At 41.2% G+C, this 21,953-nt stretch overlaps 3 protein-coding genes across 3 annotated transcripts; 2 read left to right on the forward strand and 1 right to left on the reverse strand.

The window, feature by feature from the left end:
• Positions 1-4,939: 4,939 nt before the first annotated feature.
• Positions 4,940-6,094, forward strand: LOC135152751 (uncharacterized). The gene has a single exon (XM_064093840.1). The coding sequence runs from the start codon at positions 4,940-4,942 to the stop codon at positions 6,092-6,094; it is 1,155 nt and encodes a 384-aa protein (XP_063949910.1).
• Positions 6,095-13,655: 7,561 nt separating this feature from the next.
• LOC108223213 (dehydrin DHN1) lies at positions 13,656-14,595 on the forward strand. Its single transcript, XM_017397349.2, has 2 exons — positions 13,656-14,018; positions 14,109-14,595. The coding sequence occupies exons 1-2, from the start codon at positions 13,761-13,763 to the stop codon at positions 14,325-14,327; spliced, it is 477 nt and encodes a 158-aa protein (XP_017252838.1). The 5' UTR covers positions 13,656-13,760; the 3' UTR covers positions 14,328-14,595.
• A 1,221-nt stretch (positions 14,596-15,816) lies between these two features.
• LOC108223212 (uncharacterized) lies at positions 15,817-20,229 on the reverse strand. The gene is made up of 7 exons (XM_017397348.2): positions 19,820-20,229; positions 18,927-19,069; positions 18,260-18,531; positions 17,823-17,977; positions 17,009-17,271; positions 16,556-16,618; positions 15,817-16,428 (listed from the first exon to the last, which is right to left on the reverse strand). Exons 1-7 carry the CDS (start codon positions 20,079-20,081, stop codon positions 16,174-16,176), a joined length of 1,413 nt encoding a protein of 470 aa, XP_017252837.1. The 5' UTR covers positions 20,082-20,229; the 3' UTR covers positions 15,817-16,173.
• Positions 20,230-21,953: the final 1,724 nt, after the last annotated feature.

Consider the following 21,953-nt stretch of genomic DNA (forward strand, 5'->3'; position numbering starts at 1 on the left):
TTGAGGATCGGGGATTTACGAAACCCCATTGCACCGCCAGTGACCTCTCTTGAAAGGGCTATGGTGATTTTCTTATGCAGGTACAGAAGACCATACTTTGAGTGCTGAGAGAAACACTGTGAGCCAAACACTGAGAGTTAAACACTTGGTGAGATTCTGAGAAGGACCAGTGAGATATCAGAATGAAAAATATGTGAGCATGAGTGAGTGCAAACACATAGGATATTGAGAAGAGTGAAACACTTGTGAGGTACATATAATAATAATTGGTATTGAAAGCTCACAAGTTGTTGAAAGAATTGACGGAAGCAACTACGGTTCATTCCATTTCACGGTGTGAACTTATGGTTGATGATTCTCTTGAATCAAGTGTCCTCACAGACATTGAGGAGGACTTAGGCCTTTGCCATAATTAAGCCTTTGTCTAACCTCCCAGAGCAAACAACTCTGGATCCTTAATTGGATAAGCCACTTAGTGGTTGGCAACTTGTCGACCATGATTCGGATTTATCTGATGAGTCTGCAGGGACTGGGAATTACGAACTCCCATTGCACCACCGGTGACCCCCTTTAAGGGTGGCTAAGGTGATTTTTTTTGCAGGTACTCAGCATTTTGGAAGCTCAGTATTTGTGTGGAGGGATACACTTACAGAACTCGTGAGTGACACTCTTACCCAAAAACCGAGAGAAATTTGAGTGTTGAGTGATACACCTGCAGAACATTTTAGTGAGACACCTACTAATGACAAAATTTATACCTAAAGACAAAGTGGATGTTGTTACTGGAATGTCAGTTTTTATTCCTTACTTTTCCGTTTGGAACCTATTCTTTCAGCATAGGGACCAACCCAATCAAAGTAAACCCTTCTTCTGAACTCTTTCTTCGACCCCAGCTTTAGCGTTGTTTAGTTCTCTATGGGGAGATTATCTTTTGGTACAGGAAGTATTGTACACGTTCCTTGACCATATTTGATACCATATATCCTCGGAGGATTCCACAACTAAGGGGGAGAATATATTTAGGGGGAGAATATATGAAAGGGGGAAGAAAAAGTAAGTTAGCTTTCTTCTGCTGTCTACAACTAAGGGGGATTAAACTACTCTTTAGCTGTGTACTACTGAGGGGGAGATTCTTCTCTCAACTAAGGAGGAGGATTGATCTTTCATCTAAGGGGAGATAACTACTTATCACCAAGGGGAACCTGATCAAGGTAAAGGGAGGAGAAGTATAAGGTGATACATCTATTCTTCAGTAAGTGGTAGACATGAACTTATTTATTACCACTGAAGAATTCAATGAAGCTGCTGATTGTTCTTTGCATAATGGAATGTTTTGAATTCTCTTCAAGACAGACTATGAGGATTATCTGGCAGGTAAGCAAGAACCAGAGAAATAAAGGTGATATGCACATTTGTTATTTCTATTCATGAAATCTGGAAATGTATTATATGATCCAGAAACTTTGTAGCATTATTTACTAGTCCAGGACTTTACTTTTTCTAGTGTTAGTTGAGTTATCCTCCAGAGGATTTGCTTGTTATGATTAACAAACAAATAGGGGGAGATTGTAAGTCTAAATGTAAAGACAACCCTATCTGTTACATAGGGATGATAACTCAACAATAGAACAGGACAAGTAAATAACACTACGCCTGCACCGGAATCGGAAGATACGAAGACAAAGGTTGAAGAAGCCATCTACAGTCTTGAAGGAATAAGTTCACTGGAAGAAGTTCATTAATATGTTCATGCCTCAGTGAAGAATAAAGATTGAAGTATTCAAGATTGTGGAAGCAATGAAGATGTTGTCCAAGTACTCGAAAGATTTCAGTGCAACCCCTGAAGCAAGATATTTCTATATATCTTGGTTGGTTATTTATAATCAACAAACTGAAGCATAAACTAACCCGGAACCGACTGATCAATGGTTGCTGACAAAGACGGTACAATGTTCAACTTCAGTGTTAGTCGCTTGTGAACCAGACCAGTGCACTAAGCGTCAGCACGTACGGAGCTTTGCAAAGTACTTATCGATCGAAGAATTGATCCAGTCATATCAAGTCATTTGTTCCAAAGCCAAGTCAAGCCAAATGCCAGCTATGCCAAAGCTTACTGCTCAAATGCCATATGTCAAAGCTTCCACAGAAAGCCATATCCAGAAGTGACATTTTATATATGTGTGCACTTATATATTTGTATATGTACAAATATAATTATATATGTATATATGTATATTTAATTAAATATAATATATATAATATATATGTATATGTTTTTAAACATATGTATATGTATATTTATATGTATATATATTTAAATAAATATATATGTATATAGTATATGTATTTATATTTTACATAAACATTTATATATTTAAGTGTATATATATATTATATTATGTGCATAAATATGTGTATATTTATATCTATAGATAATTATATATATATATCCCTATATATATTTATATTTATATTTACATATAATTTTATGTATATTATATATATTTAAATATATGAGAATATATTTAAATATATGTATATATATATATTATACTATATGTTTATATAAATATTATTTATATATATTTATATATATATCCTTATTTATACATATATTTAAACATAATATTATGAATATAATATGATATATGAATGGTGAAAATTTGTCTAAGTATAAACTATGCGGCTGTTTTAACTGAAGCGCAAACTTTGACCTGGTCAAAGTTTGCGCCTCTACACAGTGTATAACACTTAGAATATTTTCTAAGTATACAACATTATGCACACAGTGTGAAGAATGAATTAAGCGCCAAGTTTGACTAAGTCAAAACTTGCGCTTAGTTTTTCTCTTTGGAAAAACGGCTAAGTACCTCAACAATGGACAGTAGGTTGAAGCGCAACATTTGACCAAAAGTCAAATGTTGCGCCTCCAGTTACTTCCTTGGCGCAACTCCATACACGAGCAAATTATTCTAAGTCGAAGAACTCCACAGGGCAATGGAGGAGATTCCCTGGAGCGCAAACTTTGACTCGGTCAAAGTTTGCGCCTCCAATTCACTATCTAGGCGCAACTTTGGATGGCTGAAGGTTTCTCCATGTACAAACTCAAGAGGACACTGTATAATGAATGTTGAAGCGCAACATTTGACCAAAAGTCAAATGTTGCGCCTCCTGCTCATGCACTCCCCCTTCACACAATGTACTTAGATTTATTCTAAGTGAAGGCAATGCAGTAAGTGGTGATTGAAGCGCAACTTTGTTGTATATATATACAAATATATATGTATATCAAGTTGGCGCCACTTCCTGCATACATTTGGAGTTAGATTTATTTTGTTAAATCGAATCCGTCCAGGACGAACTCAATCCGTCCAGGACGAACTCGTTAACCATGGTTAGTTTATGAAAGCCTATAAATATGTGATTGTGGTTCTCACAATTAACATCATCCTTCGGGATGAAATGGCCAAGTGCTCTGCACGGCTACTCCCACTATACACACACCCTAGCCTAGCTTTGTAATAGAAATATCAGTAGTGGTTAGAGTTTGTAATATTGAGAGTAGTGGCCATTGTAGCCGAACCTTCGGGTTTGGATTTATAGCACCTTCGAGGTATTTATCAATATACAGATATACCTTGGAAAATATTGTGTGTTGGTTTAATATTTTCATATCCTCAGAAATCGACCCAATAAATATCCGGAACACGAAACCCATTACAGGACTGCAATTTATTTATCCGCAAGATTCGAAAGAATTTTAAATTGTAGTGAGTATCGTATTCAACCCCCCCTTCTACGATACTTTGGACCTAACAAGATAAACCAAGTATCGAAAGCAAGCCCGAAGGCAAAATTAATTAAAAGCCCGAAGGCGAAATATTTGTACAAAGCCCGAAGGCAGATCGTTCTTACAATAAACAGCCCGCAGGCCAACAAATTACAAAAGAAAAGATTACTCCGAGTAATCAGTTTCGGGATCGGAGGAGACAACCAGAGGTTCGTCCGGATCATCACGGCCGACCGGATCAGAAGCGCCTTCGTCCAGAAGTAGCTTGTGATCCAAGCCTTCCTTATGAGCCCGGCGAACCGCCTCGTCATACCCGATCTCGAGGAACCGATCCTCGGTCTTCTCCAGAAGCTTCTTCGCCTTCTTCTCCTTCTTCCGGGCGGCTTTCAACGCCAAGTTGCGACGCTGAACCCTCTTGCTCAGGGTATCTACCTGCCCCTTCAGACGGCTTTCGGACTCCCGAAGGTCCTTCACATCCTGATGAGCGGCATCCAGCTCCGTCTTTAGGGCCGCCAGGGTATCTTCGGCAAGATTGGCTCGGATAGTAAGGGCGTTGACCCCAGCCATCTGCTTCTGCATGTCCTGGACCTTATCGGTCACCGCCGCTGCCCAGGGAGAAGCCTGCACAAAATAGACAAAGTTAAAAGATATATCCAGGGTCTATAAAACGAAAAATTAAAGGACGAAGACACTTACCAAGGAGAGAAAGCACATCAGCTGCTCGCAAGCCTGCAGAGCAGTCGCCGACTCGTAGGTCCCCCGGTCGGCCGGCAACACTTGCGATCGGCAGAGATCGCCCGCGACTTCCTTGATCCGCTCCGGAGCCAGAATCGCGATTGAATCGGTCGCCAAAACCGACCACTCCGGAACATACGGCCGGACTTCCGATGAGCCGTCCGGCCTGTTCTTCTTCCTAGAAGCTTCGGCGGCCGGAACCTCCACCACCTCGGAGGTTTTCTCGGTCGCCCCATCCGTGCGACCAACCTCCGGAGTCCTCTCCCTAGCCACATCCGCCTGGACTATGGCACCTACTGTTGTTTCGCCACGGGCCTTGGCTTCGGCCTCCTTCTTGGCCGCCATGGCCTTCGCCGTCTTCCGCTTCAGGGCTTCGGTCCGAGAAGACACTGCACAAAAGAACAAGTGTCTCATATGTTGAGGGATGCCGAAACCCGATACCCGAATGCCGAGAAGTTCGCATATGGGCTGGTCATGGCCTCCCGAAAATTGCGACACTATTTCCAAGGGCGAACGATACAAGTGGTAACCGACCAACCTTTGAAGAAGATCCTCAGCCGACCGGAGGCTTCGGGCAGAATCGTCGCCTGGTGTGTAGAATTGGGGGAGTATGACTTAGAGTACGTTCCCCGAACAGCCATCAAAGCCCAAGCCTTGGTTGACTTCATGGTGGAGTGCATTTTTTCAGGGCCGAAGGACTTGGAGCCGAAAGAACAGCTCATCCGGACTCCAGGAAAGTGGAAGTTGTTTGTAGATGGGTCGGTGGCCGGGTCTAAATGTGGGGCTGGATTGATCCTCTCTAGTCCCGATGGATTTGAGATCTGTCAAGCCATCCGATTCACTTTCCCTTTGACCAACAATGAGGCCGAATACGAAGCCCTCCTGGCAGGAATGGGCCTAGCAAAAAATCTGGAAGTAAGGCATTTAAGGGCTTTCAGCGACTCCATGCTGGTCGTCAAGCACTTTTCCGGGGAATATGAACAAAACGAGCCCCGAACGAAGGCTTACGCCGCTAAGGTACGGGAACAAACTCAGTTTTTCGAAACATTCGAATTAAGCGCCATCGGTCGGGAGGACAATGGCCGAGCCGACGCTCTCTCTCGCTTAGCCTCGGCCGAAACACAAAATTTGACGGGGTCCATCTACTTGACGGAGGTGAAAAAGCCTTCGGTCGACAAGAAAGCTTGCTTGGAGATTCATCAAGGCATAAATTGGATGACCCCCATCAGAACTTACTTAGAGAAGGGGTTCTTGCCCTTAGAGAAGAAGGAAGCCCAAAAAATAAAATACCGAGCAGCTAGCTACACACTGATCGGGGGCCGACTCTTTAGGCGATCAGTATCTCAGCCCCTGCTCCGATGCTTGGATCCAGAGGAACAGCTTCTGGCCCTGGAGACAGTGCACGAGGGAATCTGTGGCGAACACTTGGCCGGCCGATCCCTAGCCCTAAAGATACTCCGACAGGGTTTCTTCTGGCCAACCCTTAGAGAAGATGCAGCCAACTATTCAAAGAAATGCCGACAGTGTCAAATCCACAGCAATGTTCCGAAGCAACCCCAGAAGAAATGACTTCGGTCCTCAGCCCAATACCAGTCTCCATGTGGGCCATCGACATAGTGGGAATCCTACCGACCAGCACCCGGCAAGCCAAATACTGCATAGTGGCCATTGACTACATGACAAAGTGGGTCGAAGCCCGACCGCTCTCAGCTATCACCGAACAGGCCGCCAAGAAATTCTTCCTAGAGCAAATAATTGTGAGGTTTGGCATACCGATGTTGTGTGTATCCGATAATGGCACTCAGTTTGTTGGGAGGAAGTTCAAAGAATTCTTGGCCAGCTTCGGCATTCAACAAAGGTTCAGCTCGGTCGGCCATCCCTAAGGAAACGGGGCGATCGAGGCAGCTAACAAGATTATCTTTCACGGAATCAAGAAGCGCCTTGGAGAAGCTAAGGGACTTTGGGCCGAAGAGCTCCCTTGGGTCCTGTGGGCATACCGAACCACTCCTCGCTCTTCGACAGGAGAAACACCGTTTCGGTTGGCTTATGGGACCGACTCGCTTGTTTCAGTTGAGGTTGGCCTGGAATCTTACCGAACCCGAGTCTTCAACCCCGATACCAATGAATATGGCCTCCGAGGCAACCTGGATCTCCTAGAAGAGGAAAGAGAAGCCGCCCATCATAGGAACGTCCGATACCAACAGCAAGCATCTCAATATTATGACTCGGGTATCCGAAAGTGTTCCTTCAGAGTTGGGGACATGGTTCTCCGAGATCTGGCAACTTCTATGCCAACAAAGCAGGGCAAGCTTATGCCGAACTGGGAAGGACCTTACACTGTAGTCGAGATCGTTCGGCCGGGAACCTACAAACTAGCAGCTTCGGATGGGAGCCCCATTAAGAATACTTGGCACGCTTCCCAACTCCGGAAATACTATCAGTAAGGCTTCCCGCCCGAACATCTCACTTTCCTTTTTAAAATTCCAGTGGTGTAATTATTTCCCTTATGATGAATAAAAGTTCCTATTTCAAATTTTGGATAGTTGTAACTTGTTTAACACTCCGATCGATCCCGTAACTCGGGGCAACCTGATTAAAATACGGGACCGAAAGGGATGGCCGTGATTAACCTAAATATTTGCACGATTGTTTCTATCTCTAAATGGGGCCGATCGAATTCCTAACTTAAAGATAGTAACAATCTCCAAATATTGGGGGAATCCAGAGGCATTGTGCTGAAGCCGATTTTGAGGCTAAAGATGTACAACAAAATTATGATAACATGTATCGAGACTCTTCGGTCGGAGACATACATAACATTAACTTGAACTTAAAATAAACATGTATCGAGACTCTTCGGTCAGAGACATACATAAAGTCTAAAACATGCAAAAAATTCACTACATTTGTGTCGAGACCGATCGCTCGGCAGACATGCATTGTTACACATCGGAAATAAAAACACGTGTTGAGACCATTCGGTCAAAGACATACATTATCGAAAACATACATCGGAAAAAGACACATGTATGGAGATAAACCAAGTATCGAAAGCAAGCCCGAAGGCAAAATTAATTAAAAGCCCGAAGGCGAAATATTTGTACAAAGCCCGAAGGCAGATCGTTCTTACAATAAACAGCCCGCAGGCCAACAAATTACAAAAGAAAAGATTACTCCGAGTAATCAGTTTCGGGATCGGAGGAGACAACCAGAGGTTCGTCCGGATCATCACGGCCGACCGGATCAGAAGCGCCTTCGTCCAGAAGTAGCTTGTGATCCAAGCCTTCCTTATGAGCCCGGCGAACCGCCTCGTCGTACCCGATCTCGAGGAACCGATCCTCGGTCTTCTCCAGAAGCTTCTTCGCCTTCTTCTCCTTCTTCCGGGCGGCTTTCAACGCCAAGTTGCGACGCTGAACCCTCTTGCTCAGGGTATCTACCTGCCCCTTCAGACGGCTTTCGGACTCCCGAAGGTCCTTCACATCCTGATGAGCGGCATCCAGCTCCGTCTTTAGGGCCGCCAGGGTATCTTCGGCAAGATTGGCTCGGATAGTAAGGGCGTTGACCCCAGCCATCTGCTTCTGCATGTCCTGGACCTTATCGGTCACCGCCGCTGCCCAGGGAGAAGCCTGCACAAAATAGACAAAGTTAAAAGATATATCCAGGGTCTATAAAACGAAAAATTAAAGGACGAAGACACTTACCAAGGAGAGAAAGCACATCAGCTGCTCGCAAGCCTGCAGAGCAGTCGCCGACTCGTAGGTCCCCCGGTCGGCCGGCAACACTTGCGATCGGCAGAGATCGCCCGCGACTTCCTTGATCCGCTCCGGAGCCAGAATCGCGATTGAATCGGTCACCAAAACCGACCACTCCGGAACATACGGCCGGACTTCCGATGAGCCGTCCGGCCTGTTCCTCTTCCTAGAAGCTTCGGCGGCCGGAACCTCCACCACCTCGGAGGTTTTCTCGGTCGCCCCATCCGTGCGACCAATCTCCGGAGTCCTCTCCCTAGCCACATCCGCCTGGACTATGGCACCTACTGTTGTTTCGCCACGGGCCTTGGCTTCGGCCTCCTTCTTGGCCGCCATGGCCTTCGCCGTCTTCCGCTTCAGGGCTTCGGTCCGAGAAGACACTGCACAAAAGAACAAGTGTCAAAGCAGTTCACAAATATAAACGAAACAATGGAAAAATGAAGGAAATGCCTAGAAGAAACAGGAAGACTACCGTCACTACCCCAAAGAGTAAAAAGCCACTCCTTCTCCCGGCTCGTCGATAGCAAGATCCGGTTCGGCTCCTGGACTTTGCTTAATTTCTCAAATTCCTCTAGGTCCTTGCCGACCAGAAGGGGAGTGGTGATGATTGAGGGGCGACCTCCCTCCATGTGGAAAATTTGTGGATCGAATGACCCCCCAAATAGAACCACCGCTCATGGGTCCCTTTATTGCTGGAGTTGGTCTCACACCAGTTCGGTCGGCCAGTTTTGCGGCCAATGGTGTAAAAACCATTGCTCTTGGCATTCTTTTTGAAATCATGGTGATTCCAGAAAAGAGCTGGCCGAGGAGACACGCCAGCCATCAGACACCGATGCTGGAATACGTTGATATACGTAAATCCATTCGGGTCCAACTGTCCCAGGGCGATCCCCGTCTGCTTCAGGAGTTTCTTCAGCAGGGGGAGCATCGGGAGCCGAAAGCTGCACTTGAAGGCGTTCTCGGAGATACCCACGCACCTGTGGCCGTCCTCCGACTCTGGAGTCTGATAGATGCAGTCACTAGCAATGGCCGGGTAAATATCCCACGACCGATGAATCTGGTATTTTATCCGAAACGTCTTCAGATCCGCTTCGGTCAGTAGAGAAGGAAAGTTGGCCATAGGGAACTTCAGCGAATCGCTGAAGTGATCCGCAGCCGAGTAAGAGGTTCCCACAACGTCACCCGACCGATCCATTTGCCTGCAAACGAGAGAAGGCAAACATAAGCCATGTACTCGGAAAGAAAGAAAAAGAAGAAAAAGAAGCAAGCCCGAGTACAGAGGGCCGAATCGGGTCGGGACGACGGGGCTTAACAGAACCTAACCCTAGGAGAAACAACAAAAGGGGTAGGAGACGACAACAAGGCCCGAGTTGAGAACTCGAGAACCGCCGGAAAACCCCAACCACAATTCTAATCTACGACAACTCAACAATATGGCATTGACATTACAATGTAGACAAACAATAAAAGAAATCGACAAGGATCAACACGCCGGCGAGATACCCCCGCCGGAATCTACCATACAAACAGGTTCCTAGAATCTAAAGCATGCCATGGAAACGAAGTAAAGTCTAAAAAGTTTACAAGGAAGAAAGAAGAACTTACTTGTTAGAAGAAAAATGGAAGGAAGTAGCCGGAAATAAGATCGCCGCCGGTCACCAACTAGAACTGGGAGAGCAAGAATTGGAGAGAGCGGGGAGTTGCAAAGAAAGTGAAGAGTGTTTGGAAATATGAGAAAAACCGAGTAATGATTTGTATTTATAAACAAAATTATGAAAAGGCGCTCCTCATTTATGGCACCCTTTGGAATGCACGGCCCAGATTCAACGCACATCTCGAGGTAACGTCATCCAGCCAAAAGACACTCAAGCGGCACCACGCGTTGGTCGGATCAAACGTTTGAAATCATACCGAAGCATCTGTCGATCTCCCAGCCTAACGCCTCGTCCGATCGGCCGGTCGAAACAAACTTAGACTTCGGCCGCGTTTGCAACTCGACCGAAGCCTGGGGACATGTTGGGTTATAAGCCTCTCGGCCCAATTCACTACGGCCCAAAGCAGGTCCAGCCCATCGTTTGAACTCCAACGTTACTACTGCAACGGTCGAGCGAGAGAATCCCGCCTCCATTACTCGCCATCACTTCCCTCCCGCATCAGGCGGGGACGTTACATAGCAGGGCTCCTCCTCCTCCTATATAAAGGACTGGTAAAACAAGGGTAAATCATTCACATACAAATACACACCTTTACATACATACACGCTTGCAGTTCTCTAAACCCTTCTTGAGCCACTAACTTATTCTCACGCCGGAGGTGAATCGGGGGGACAATCCCTCGCATTCTTCTCTGTTTCAGGTCATATTCAGGCTTTGGCATCCGGCAGAACTTTGGCTCCAACATTGAGGGAGTGAGTCTCAATGACGATCCTTCCGAGGGATATGAAGACCTACCCCTCCGGGGGATATGACAACCCTTCCGAGGGATATGAAGATTAGTTACCAGGTTCATCTGGTAGTTATCAGGCTCATCTGATAGTCGCCACGCTCATCTGGCAAGTTCCCGGGCTCATCCGGGCATGATCTATAATCCTCAATCCTGCTATCTGCCGAGTTAACCCTCGTGTGGGGGCTTGAGGTGATCATGGCTCTTGAAGGCCCTCAAGGGTGACACGAAGGCCGATCATATGTCTGGATCTTGTATTCTGGTGAGTTAGCCCTCATCGGGGGATTGAGACGATCGTGTAACTTGGCTCCTTATTTGTCTTACCTCTTAGTGAGGACCTTTACTAAGGGGGAAGGGCACGTCCCTACACCTCAAGGAATTGGTCACGGCTCTACCAAACGTCTCTTCCATGCTACGAAAAGTAGCGGTTAGTATTATCTCTCGTAGTGGAGATAATGTTATATCCGTGATGTACTTGGACTAGGAGTCTGAGGTAGTTGGCCTCAAGGCTTAATTCTAACTGGAGTAGGATTCTAAAGACGATAGAAGTCTAAGAGATAAGTCGCCACCTCAGGGTTGGTCTTATCCCCAAGAGTCCTAGTCTTGATCAAACTAGGATTCTTGGTTCAATAGAACTACGTATGGCTTGATCCCCTATAAATATAGGGGTACGTAGGCACATTAGGGGATCATGAGTTGAGAGCACAAGGAGGCAACTCAAAATCCTGGTCTCAGCCACCCAAAAAACACACAACCACCGCTCTCCGGCAGCCAAAACCACCGTCATAGATCTTGATTCCGGCCATGAACCTCATCTTTGTTGATTACCAAATACCTCTATCAACGGTATGTAGATAGTGTTCTTCCTAATTGATCATGACTTGCAAAGTCAAATGCGCCTTGGATACAGAAAAAGTACTCAGAGATACAAAGTAAAGAAAACCAAAGAGGCTAACAATAAAATGGAATAGAAGAATAAAATGTCGGGTGTTCATTTGTTTAAGATAAAATTCTTCAGAGTAGTTGAATTAAGTGGGTTTAAAGAAGCTCTCAGGGTTTGAATGATTAACAAAAACGTAAAAATCAAAATATCTACCGTTGTAATCTCTCTCTATATAAAGAGGAACACAATGTCGAACCTTGCAACTACGAATATATTCTTGGTGGTCGCTCAAGATCCTCAAAATGCAGATGATGGAAATCATGCATGCACACAGAAATCAGAAAACTGTCGTATATTGACATGTCATTCTCTCGAATATGAAAGCGTCTATTTATGCTTTTCTTCCCATTTTGACTTTGTTATATATGGAAGTCTAACATTCAAGCTTCGCTATGAAGTTGAATGGAAGTCCACGGTGACATGTAAGAAACAATATGCCATGGCATGATCATGACGGCATGACCCTTTGTAGAAATTATTCTACAGTGCTAATCGAGTGTGAGTGGCTATAAATAGCAAAGTTTAGAAGAAAACTGAATAAGCAATACCTACTAATTAGAATGTAGCTAGTTGAGTAGAGTAAAAAGAGGAAGAGAGGGCTTACATAAAGAGAAGAGTGAGCTAGTAGTGTTTGGTAGCCAAGGATGACTTGCCTGCTCTCATGTATGCACAAGGGTTTTTATGTCTAGGCCAGACTGAGACCCCAAAGCATGAGTTTTCAGGCCGACCACCTTGGCTAATCTCACACTCTTCTCCTCCATGCTAGCCTCCTTCACTTCCTTAAGCAAACACCCAACAAAATTAAGGTATTCTTAAGATCTGTGTGGGATTGCTATTAAAAATAGCTGTGCTGTCATAATAATGCTGGTAAAGAAAATGTTGTTGTAGAAATCAAATAATTGTTTGGTAAATAGTATTTTGGGTTGAAGAGTGGATCACGGGCGCCCATCTTTGGGAGCATAAATTGCCTTCGTGTCCATTTTAAATGTGAGAATATTGGGAGGTGGTAGGAGCTCGAACCCGAGACCTCCTACAAACCTGAGCTCTGGTACCATGTAGAGAACCATTCCATCAAAAATCTTAACGTGTTAGAGAAGCCTCTTTATGGATACCTTATATTTCAACAGTACGCTCCCTGATATCCACATACATTTCGTGACTAACTTGCTACTACATGATAAATGTAAGTCAATTCAATAGATATGAAGGCCCAAAGGTCTTGACTCTTTCCTGTGAAAAATATAATTAACTACGCGTGTGGCCCACTAGCCAAGACTATCCGAAGAAAATCCACACTCGTGACAACATAAATACATACTCCCTCCGTCCCAATGAATTGTATACGCTACTTTTTGGCACGCTTTTTAAGGCTTCAATAAAGTATAGCTCCACAACACTTTTTAAAAAATTTCTTTTTCTGAATAAAAATATAATGTTTAAATTTTTATTCAAAAAAATAAAATTTAAAAAAAACATTTTGCAACTATACTTTATTGGAGTCTCCAAATGTGTGCAAACAGTGAACGTATACATCTCACCGGGACGGAAGGAGTAATAAGGGTAGCTGACAATTGGGCTTGAGGTAACATGGATAAGGCTACTGATTTTGAAAGAGGCCACGCCCCACTGAACAGAGATCATCTGTGGATAGAATTCATCGATATTATCTAGAATGACGCTACGAAAATGCCACATACTGACTCCTCTGTTAGTCTTCCAATGTCTATCTAAACAACCTCCTGAAATACGCGGTGAAGTGTCCCTTCGCTTTTTAGATGTTGACAAATTAGTCAGGGCAGTTGATATTTACGTAACACAAATCCGTTAACAATGTCATTTAATATTTAAACACATCTTATGCCGACAGTCATCATCTTATCTCCACCGACATTTAGTCTACGTGTCTTGCTCTTATGACGCCACAACACCCGATACAAACCGGTACGTGTAACCATCTTATTAGGCTACACCACTTTCCCATGCCTTTAAAAGCCCCCACTCTCCCCATAGTTTCTGCACCCATTGCAACCCCACTGCAAGATATCGAACAAACCAAAACTTATAATACTTGAAGAGCTTCTTAGAGTTTATTGTGTTTGAAATGGCAAGCTACGGAGAAGGAGGATACGGAGGACAGAAGCATCATGGAAGTGATGAGTATGGCAATCCGGTTCGTCAGACAGACGAGTATGGGAACCCGGTTGAGCACACCACTGGGGGAACCATGGGGGAGTATGGCACTGGTGGACTCACCGGTGCAACCGGCATGCATGGCACGGGTGCACATGGCGTTGGGCTCTCCACTGGCAGTGATGGGCAGCCGCGGCTTAACCGCTCCGCGAGCTCCAGCTCCAGCTCAGTAAGTACCTAGCTACACAAAATATTATCTAAGATAGTTTGTGATTTTTATTATTTAAGGTCTGCTAACTCATAGATATTGTTGTTGTAGTCTGAGGACGATGGAATGGGAGGAAGGAGGAAGAAAGCTGGGATGAAGCAGAAGATTAAGGGGATGTTGCCTGGGGGGCACAAGGAGGATCAGCAGACCCAAACGACGACTCCCGTTATGGGAGGTTCGTATGGAGCAACTGGTACCGGAGAGCAGCCTGAGGAGAAGAAAGGAATTATGGATAAGATCAAGGACAAGCTGCCCGGTGGTCACCACTGATTCATACACCCAGTTCTGCAATCTCGTGTCTATAGCCATGAGATCGTTTACGTGTGTGCTTAAATAATTTTATGTTATATATACTGCAGAAAACCACGGCTTTTCTTGTATGTGGTTGGTGTGTTTCTTTTTATTAATAAGCGGCCCTCATCACTGGTCAGGTTCTCAGCTATTGCAGGCTGCTCCTGTACCTATGTATATCAAAGTGGTGGCGTTTATGTACTCGTGGGTTTCATCTAATACATATTACAAGCGTGCTTTTGTATTACGTTTGTGTTTCTTTTATGTAAATATCATACTCCCTCAAGTCCCGTCCATACTCTCTTTTACATTTGAGAGGGGGACCCAAAGTATTCTAAGACTCTTTTTAAAATATAATTTTAGAAGTTATTAGATAAAAAGAATTTCTGAATAAAAGTTTTTATTTAGATAAAAAAAAATACAAAACTAGAAGTCTCAAGTAAAATCATAAATAAATGGGTGAGCCAGAAAGATTATGATTTTACCGTAAATAAATGGAAGAAAAAACCGTAAACAAATGAATATAACAAAGCAGGGAAAGAGTACGATTGAACTATAAACAAACAAATGGGAGGTCACTATAAACAAACGGTGGGAGAAAAACCTGTATATAAATGAATGAAACAAAAGAAGAACAATTGAAATAAACAAATGGAGAATATGATTGAACTATAAATAAACGGAAAAAAAAAGCGGTATACAAATGGGTGGAACGGAGAAACGGTTGAAATAAATAAATAAATGAGATGGAGAAAGTATGATTGAACTATAAATAAATGAAAAAAGGCTGTAAATATATGGATGGGATGAGGAGGGAGAGAGGATGATTGAACTATATATAAATGGAAGAACGGGAGGAGAGTGTATGATTGAAATGGTGAGACGGAGGGAATATGATTGAAATGGTTGGGACACATGGATGATGATAGGACTGTAAACGAATGGGGGAGGAGTGTATGATTAATACTACACCCACTGCAACCGTTTCATCGCTCTGCATTTTGAGTAACCTGAAGCCGAGGGTTGCAAGGGAGATCAGAGATGTATTCAAGTCGCAAGTAGATCCACGGGTGAAAAAGTAAACATACCTCTAGTCGATCTCCCGTGAACAGAGAATCCTTTCCCAACCTAAATGCATGCTTTAAGCTTATACAGTACTTGTATTCCGTACTGGGACTCACGTTTGCGCTATTTGCTAGTCACAGGGCAAGTGTGCTGTCTAAATTTTAAACAAAAATAAATACATAAATACAACCCAGATCAACACCATTATATATTAATTTACTATTTCTACTTCAATGTAGAGATGACCAAGTTACTGTTACCTCCAGCTAGCACCATAAAAAACTTTACAGTTGGGACTCCTTCCACCCTGGCGATTATATCAGACTCGATTCAATACAGAACGACATTTACAAAATTATAGTCACAAGATTAGATATGCAAGGCATATCAGGCACTGTCAAAATTCAGTAGCTTAACCTAGTTTAATAAATAGGCTGACTGAAACTGCTGTTCATTTTACAGTTAGACATCAATTAATAATAAATAAAATAAACATTGGTACATTTCATCCTCGGAATATATGCAAGGAATCTGCAGCCAAGTGCTCCTATATACACAATCTAATAGGACCTAAAATGTGGGAGGCAGATGGAAGGGTGTCAAGAACATGAGATGTAACAGGACTGTTTTCTAAAGCAGATCTGATAACTCTCCACAAGAGAAGAACATATTCCAAACTTCTCGAAGGAACAGATTTCACCAATAAACCATGGCTTAAACAGACCTCCAGCATAGAAAATACCTTAAGAGCATGCCTTCATCAGTTTCGCTGATTTTTTGAGTGATGCAAAACCTCCTTTAACACAGAAGCAATCCTATGTGACATATGCCGTTCCAGAAACATTTCTTTTACTCTTTCATAACCCTTTTTCCCCATAGTAAGTCGTCTTTCAACATGAGTTGCAAGTTTGACTATATTTTTTGCTAGAGGAGTTACACCTTCTTTCCCAGCAGGATGCAGCAAACCTGTTGATCCATTTACTACAATCTCTGTAGTTCCCCCTGCTGCTGTTCCCTGGCATAGATGTTAGGTAACAATGATAAGGATGGAAACCTACATTCTGATCAGAATGGACAAAATATTTGCAACTACTGCAACCAGTGGCTGGTTGGTTTCAAGTCAACACGGTGTAATAATTTACCAGTACAGGTAGCTGGAAAGCCATGGCTTCAATTGTTATCCTCCCAAAGCACTCCCCACGACCCTGAGCATAGTTTAGAAACAAGTTAGTGTAATTATTTGAGAATGTCATGAAGAACCTATGTCAGATGCCAAAGTGCAGTACACTGAATGGAGTTCAAACCAAAAACCAATAAATGTTCTATCCCACATATATCAGTCACCCTTGGCCATGGTCATCTGTACAACAGTTCCTTTTCGATTATCCTTGTCAAGTTACACCCTGGGCTCCGGATATCATTTCTCTTGTTTTTGTACTTCCTCAAATAAATAAATAAAAACTTATTCTTTAATATTCACTTTTCCTTTATTTAATAACTGATAATAAATATTTCAGAAAAAATCATCATAAAAGAAAGCAGTTGCTACAGTACAAGGGTACAAACACTACAAGAGAAGTGTAAACAAGGGATACCTGGGAGTTTTGCACAAGTACATCAACCGCTGCTAGATAAGGGGCAACAGTCAGAGTTTTGTTTACAAAATGAACCCGATGTTGAATATTATTCGATGATACAAAATTCCGCAGTTCTGTCTCAAATTTGGTCTGAACAGACATGTCACTGCCTACAATAACTGCATGTATTGATGGCACTTGTAGCTTCTGTTCTTTAATTAATCTCAAACTCTCATCAAATGCACGCAGAAACAAGTCTTGGCCTTTTCCGCGGGAAACACCTGCATATTTTGCCATTACTATGTGTAGGCATACTCACAGAAAGCAATGGTGTAAATACTAAATACATTGAAGTATAGACATAGTTTCTTCTTTTATTCTTAGAATTTTAAAAGACTAGACTAATTGTTTGCACTTCTATCAAGTGGTAATCTAATAGTGAGTGACATGTAGAACTATGAGTACAATTGATATAAGCTGATGAAGTTGAGTAATATTAGTTTGTATTGATCACCTGAGAACTATACTTAGAAGTTTATTTGTATGACTACTACTGTACTAAAATTTACCATATTTTAAATCCAAAAAATTATTCAACTTATAAATTAAGAATTCTGTTTGCTTCTCTATTTTTCTCTGCTTTATTTCCCTTACCATGTCTGTAAGAACCTAAAATACAGGTAAGATGTGCATTTAATAGAAAATTTATAATTATTATCCAAACTATGTATGAATTTAGAACTGACATACATTGATTCAAATATTACAAAATCCACATCATATTTTATTTTAGTATGCTCAAGTGTGATTCGTAGAGCAAAAGAAAGCATACTATTAATATGTGCAAAGAGTATATCTTCATTTCGCACTCCAAGGGACTCCCGAACATGCTCCCGCAGAATCCTTTTTGCTACTCTATCTTCAGCAACTTCCATAAGTTCATTACTGTTTCCAAGGTGGACAACATACGTCTTTGGCATCTTTATCCTACAGAAGAAAGAATAACAAAAGTAACTGATAATCACAATTCGGAGATGTTGATTATATCAGACTGCAACATGATTGGAACCGGAAACATCAATCTATTGGTCCCAGTGAACTATATAGTATGTATTCCTCAGTGAACAAACAATTTAGGTATCTCAATCCATAGAGCACTGGAGGGTTGATCATTGACACTAATATACGATTACAATAAAACAATCATGTCTGGTTGCATTAGTCAAGGACTCTAGAAGAAATATTATTCACAGGAAATCCTTTTATTACCTTAAGCGCTCTTGTGTTCTGTTCTTCCAGTATTCTGCAGTTACATGTGAATCAATCATAGCTCCAGCAACCAACGGAAGATGCTTCACGTAATCCATACTGAAATAATGACCCCGCATTTCATGGATCCACCATAACACTTTTGGGAGTACACGAGGAACATTTTCCTTAAGAACAGCATCCAGCCACTTTCCAGCAACAGCAGTGTTTAGAACAACCATATCAGCTTTTAATGCCACTTTTACAGCTTCCTGGCTTTTTGCAGCGACAACCTTACAACATATAAGGTCTAATCAGAAAATGGTGAAATCACCGGATAATATAACACTACCAGAAAGCAGCATACATCTCTCAGAAGGCTAAAGCTGCATATCAATTAATCATTCCTATTATTTTTACATAGTAAATAAAAAAATTCATATTTTAAGAGGAACTTTAGGCAGAAAATATTGCAAATTATTAGTTAAAGGTCACATAAACATATATGGACTTTCCTAGCGTGATTTTAGCCTGCAACTTTGAAGTATAATTCAACAAATTGATCTGTAATATTTAAATGAACTCTGTAATGCAGAAGAGTACAACTTTAAATGATTCCCATGGAGGAAAAATGCAAGCATATAGATGCAAGGATAGCATTATATTGTTACAATATAATTATATAAACCTGCACTCCACGATCCAGCATTTTGTTCTCCAAAGCGTATGTCACCTGATCTGCTCCTGCTGGCTTCTGGTTTGTTATCCAACAAACCTCAGAGCCAGCACCTCTTAAGAGAAAAGCCAGTTCCATTAGCAACAATGGCCCACCTGGAGACCATAAGTATGATATCTTAAGATTGCTTCTTTAGATTGAATAAATTATTTTGTATGTGTGTCTGGTCAAATGAAAACAAAATCATGGCAAAAACTAAAAACTTAATAGTAAAAACCTCAGGTAGTTTGTCTCTAATCTCAAGCTAAGAGCTGAAATAGTAAAAATCTTAATAAAAACCTCAGGAAGTTTGTCTCCAATCTCTCTATATATAAGCTTATTGACAATAAAAACCTTAATGTTTACAATGTTTACGTGCTTGCACATAAAACCTTGATGTATAAAAATGCAAACTTTAAACTACAAACATCAACAAATCGAACAATTTCAAGCTATGTGTGGCTAGAGACTCCTAAAAAGACTTCTCAAAAGATAAACATTACCATTCATATTGTTCAATTAAGCTGAAAACAAGGCTACTCTAAACATAGAGGACATGTCCAAGCACCGTAATCCCTTCACTATATGTGATTTCCCCATACTTCATCAATCCTTTTAAAAAATATCACAGGAAACAGTTCAATCACTTTCTATTTCATTTTCATTTTTATAAATCCTGCCGAAATGAAGTCATCAATTAATAAAACTATAGTCTTCTTGATAACTTAGACTCGCAATGCAATAGAATTGGGGGATTAATCTAGGGCAACTTCACTTTCCTTGTAATCATACATATAACAATTTATTGAGCACAATAGCAAACAATGCATCGAATTCAAGTAAACTGAAAGTGAATGTCTCGATACCGGAGAGAGAGAGCTCGTGAGAGACGAGGAGAACGAGCTTAGACTTGATGAAACCGAGAGGATTGAGAGCAGGTCCGAGTGGAGCAGCCGAGTGGAATCGCTGATCGGGCTGAAGCTGAGCGCAATGAGTTGAGGAATCGAAAGCGGCTCTGATTATGAACGCAAAGGCGGCGATTAGAGATAGGAGGATGAAGAGGCGGAGAAGCCATCGTTTGTGGAGGATTGAAGAGAATGAGTATTGTGAGAACTGCTGCTTCGCCATTGATGAGTTAGTTAGAGTAAAGTCAAGCAATCAAGGTGCTTTGTACATGTAGTTAGTAGTGTAACTCGGTTTAGATCTCACTCGCAAATCGCCCACTCTACTAAGCGGCTGGCTAGTGTCTGCGACTGATTTTCTCAGTTACATACGATTTTGGTTAAATTTGAACAAAAATGGATGGAGATTGATTTTTGTTCTTACTTTTTTTGGCTTATTGAAACGATTTTTGTTCTTACTTGTTTAATATTTTTGAGATTATTAAAAAAAGATAAAATTATATATTTTTGTTTTTATTTTTTCTGCCATAAAATTTTCACGTCAATAAATTATTTATAAATCGATATTATAATATCGAAATTAAGAGTGTTTTGCATACGTGAAGTTTTTCACCTAACCAGAAAGGTAGAGATGTGTGACAAGAAATCTAGATTGAAAAAAACTTTGATGTCATAAAAAAAATATTTGAAAGAAAAAGTAAGATATGTGGATAAAATTATAAAAGAGAAATTTCAAATAAAAAAATCTATTGACTAACAAAACGTGATTCTAAAAATATACAGTAGTTAATAAAACTTTGATAACGAAACACCCTAGCTAGAAGGCACAAAATTCATAAAAAGGAAGAAAATAAAGAATAAGAGAAAAGGGAGAAAGCAAATAAGAAACCAAATACAAAGGTTTATCTGAGACATTGAACAAAATCATCTATAATGACATAATTGTTAATTAACGATAAAACAAGTACGATGGAAAAGTCATAATTATAAGACTTCCTGGAATAGAACGTAGTAATTTAAACACATTATATACAAAAATATTAACACATCCAGGAAGATGCAAAAATAGTACTTCAAGATTTTGCAGCATATAATTTTATACATCTTGTTATAAACGCATCACAAAAATCAAATTATAAAATATATAATCAAGAATAGAGAATAAATATTACACATATCAAATAAAATATTTAAAAATATTTAGACCAGATATTTTGAACTCATACGATTATCATAGGGTCAATTCACACAATCCTTACTTTACCAAATATATATAAATATAATGACTATCAGATGTGGCTTAAATTGAAATGCAGTCATTAGTCGCTTAACTCGTCATTGACTTACACTTAGTTACTGAGTTGTACGTAATAAGACTTAAAATCATTGGACTCGAGTTTGTAAAAATTTCATTATCATTTTAGTATAAATAACATATTAGGTATTTAGCTATTTTTTTTGCCAGAAAAAGTCGAGATTTTATTAAAGCATCAAATCATTCGACAATACATGTTGAAAATCGGAGTGGACATCTCCCACTCTCCAAATACGATCTGTTAAGAATCAATAATTTTTGATGATAACATAAACATTTTGTAGCATGTTTTATTTAGAATCTTTATCAAATTTCAGTTGTAATTGTTATACTTCTTGTCTTTGGGAATTATCAACGGGTGGGTAGAATAGGATGGCTAATTGTAGATATCCAATGCCATGTAATTTTATCTAAGTGAAGGATATTCAACTGATGAGATGTAACTATTCAACTGATGAAGACTGGGTTATGTTTCAACTGATGAAAACCAAGCATTCAACTGAAGACAAAGTATTCAACTGATGATGCTAAGGAATTCATCTGATGAGACTGGAACAACATTCAACTGATGAAGTCTGTAATTCGTTCAACTGATGAAAGAACTCTCAACTGATGAAGTCAAGAGCAGTAGAAAGTAACCAGAACTTTCAACTGATGAAACAAAGAGCAGTTGAAAGTGACTAGAGCTTAAGTCTGACAAATCACATGGATCAAAAATCACATGGATCGAATTACAATAAAATAGACATGGAAGCCTGATTAGGAAAATAAAGAAGAAGCAGA

This window comes from Daucus carota, chromosome 5 (assembly GCF_001625215.2).
Source record: "Daucus carota subsp. sativus chromosome 5, DH1 v3.0, whole genome shotgun sequence".
Classification (NCBI taxonomy): domain Eukaryota; kingdom Viridiplantae; phylum Streptophyta; class Magnoliopsida; order Apiales; family Apiaceae; genus Daucus; species Daucus carota.

Excerpts from the sequence above, each read along its gene's own strand:
- LOC108223212 (XM_017397348.2), bottom strand. The coding sequence starts at position 20,081 with ATGGCGAAGCAGCAGTTCTCACAATACTCATTCTCTTCAATCCTCCAC. Across the intron at positions 17,272-17,822 it reads ACTCTTTGCACATATTAATA|GTGTTTCCCGCGGAAAAGGC; the intron begins GTATGCTTTCTT and ends CAAAATATGCAG. Across the intron at positions 16,619-17,008 it reads TACTTGTGCAAAACTCCCAG|GGTCGTGGGGAGTGCTTTGG; the intron begins GTATCCCTTGTT and ends AACTATGCTCAG.
- LOC108223213 (XM_017397349.2), top strand. The coding sequence starts at position 13,761 with ATGGCAAGCTACGGAGAAGGAGGATACGGAGGACAGAAGCATCATGGA. Across the intron at positions 14,019-14,108 it reads CGAGCTCCAGCTCCAGCTCA|TCTGAGGACGATGGAATGGG; the intron begins GTAAGTACCTAG and ends TTGTTGTTGTAG.
- LOC135152751 (XM_064093840.1), top strand. The coding sequence starts at position 4,940 with ATGTTGAGGGATGCCGAAACCCGATACCCGAATGCCGAGAAGTTCGCA.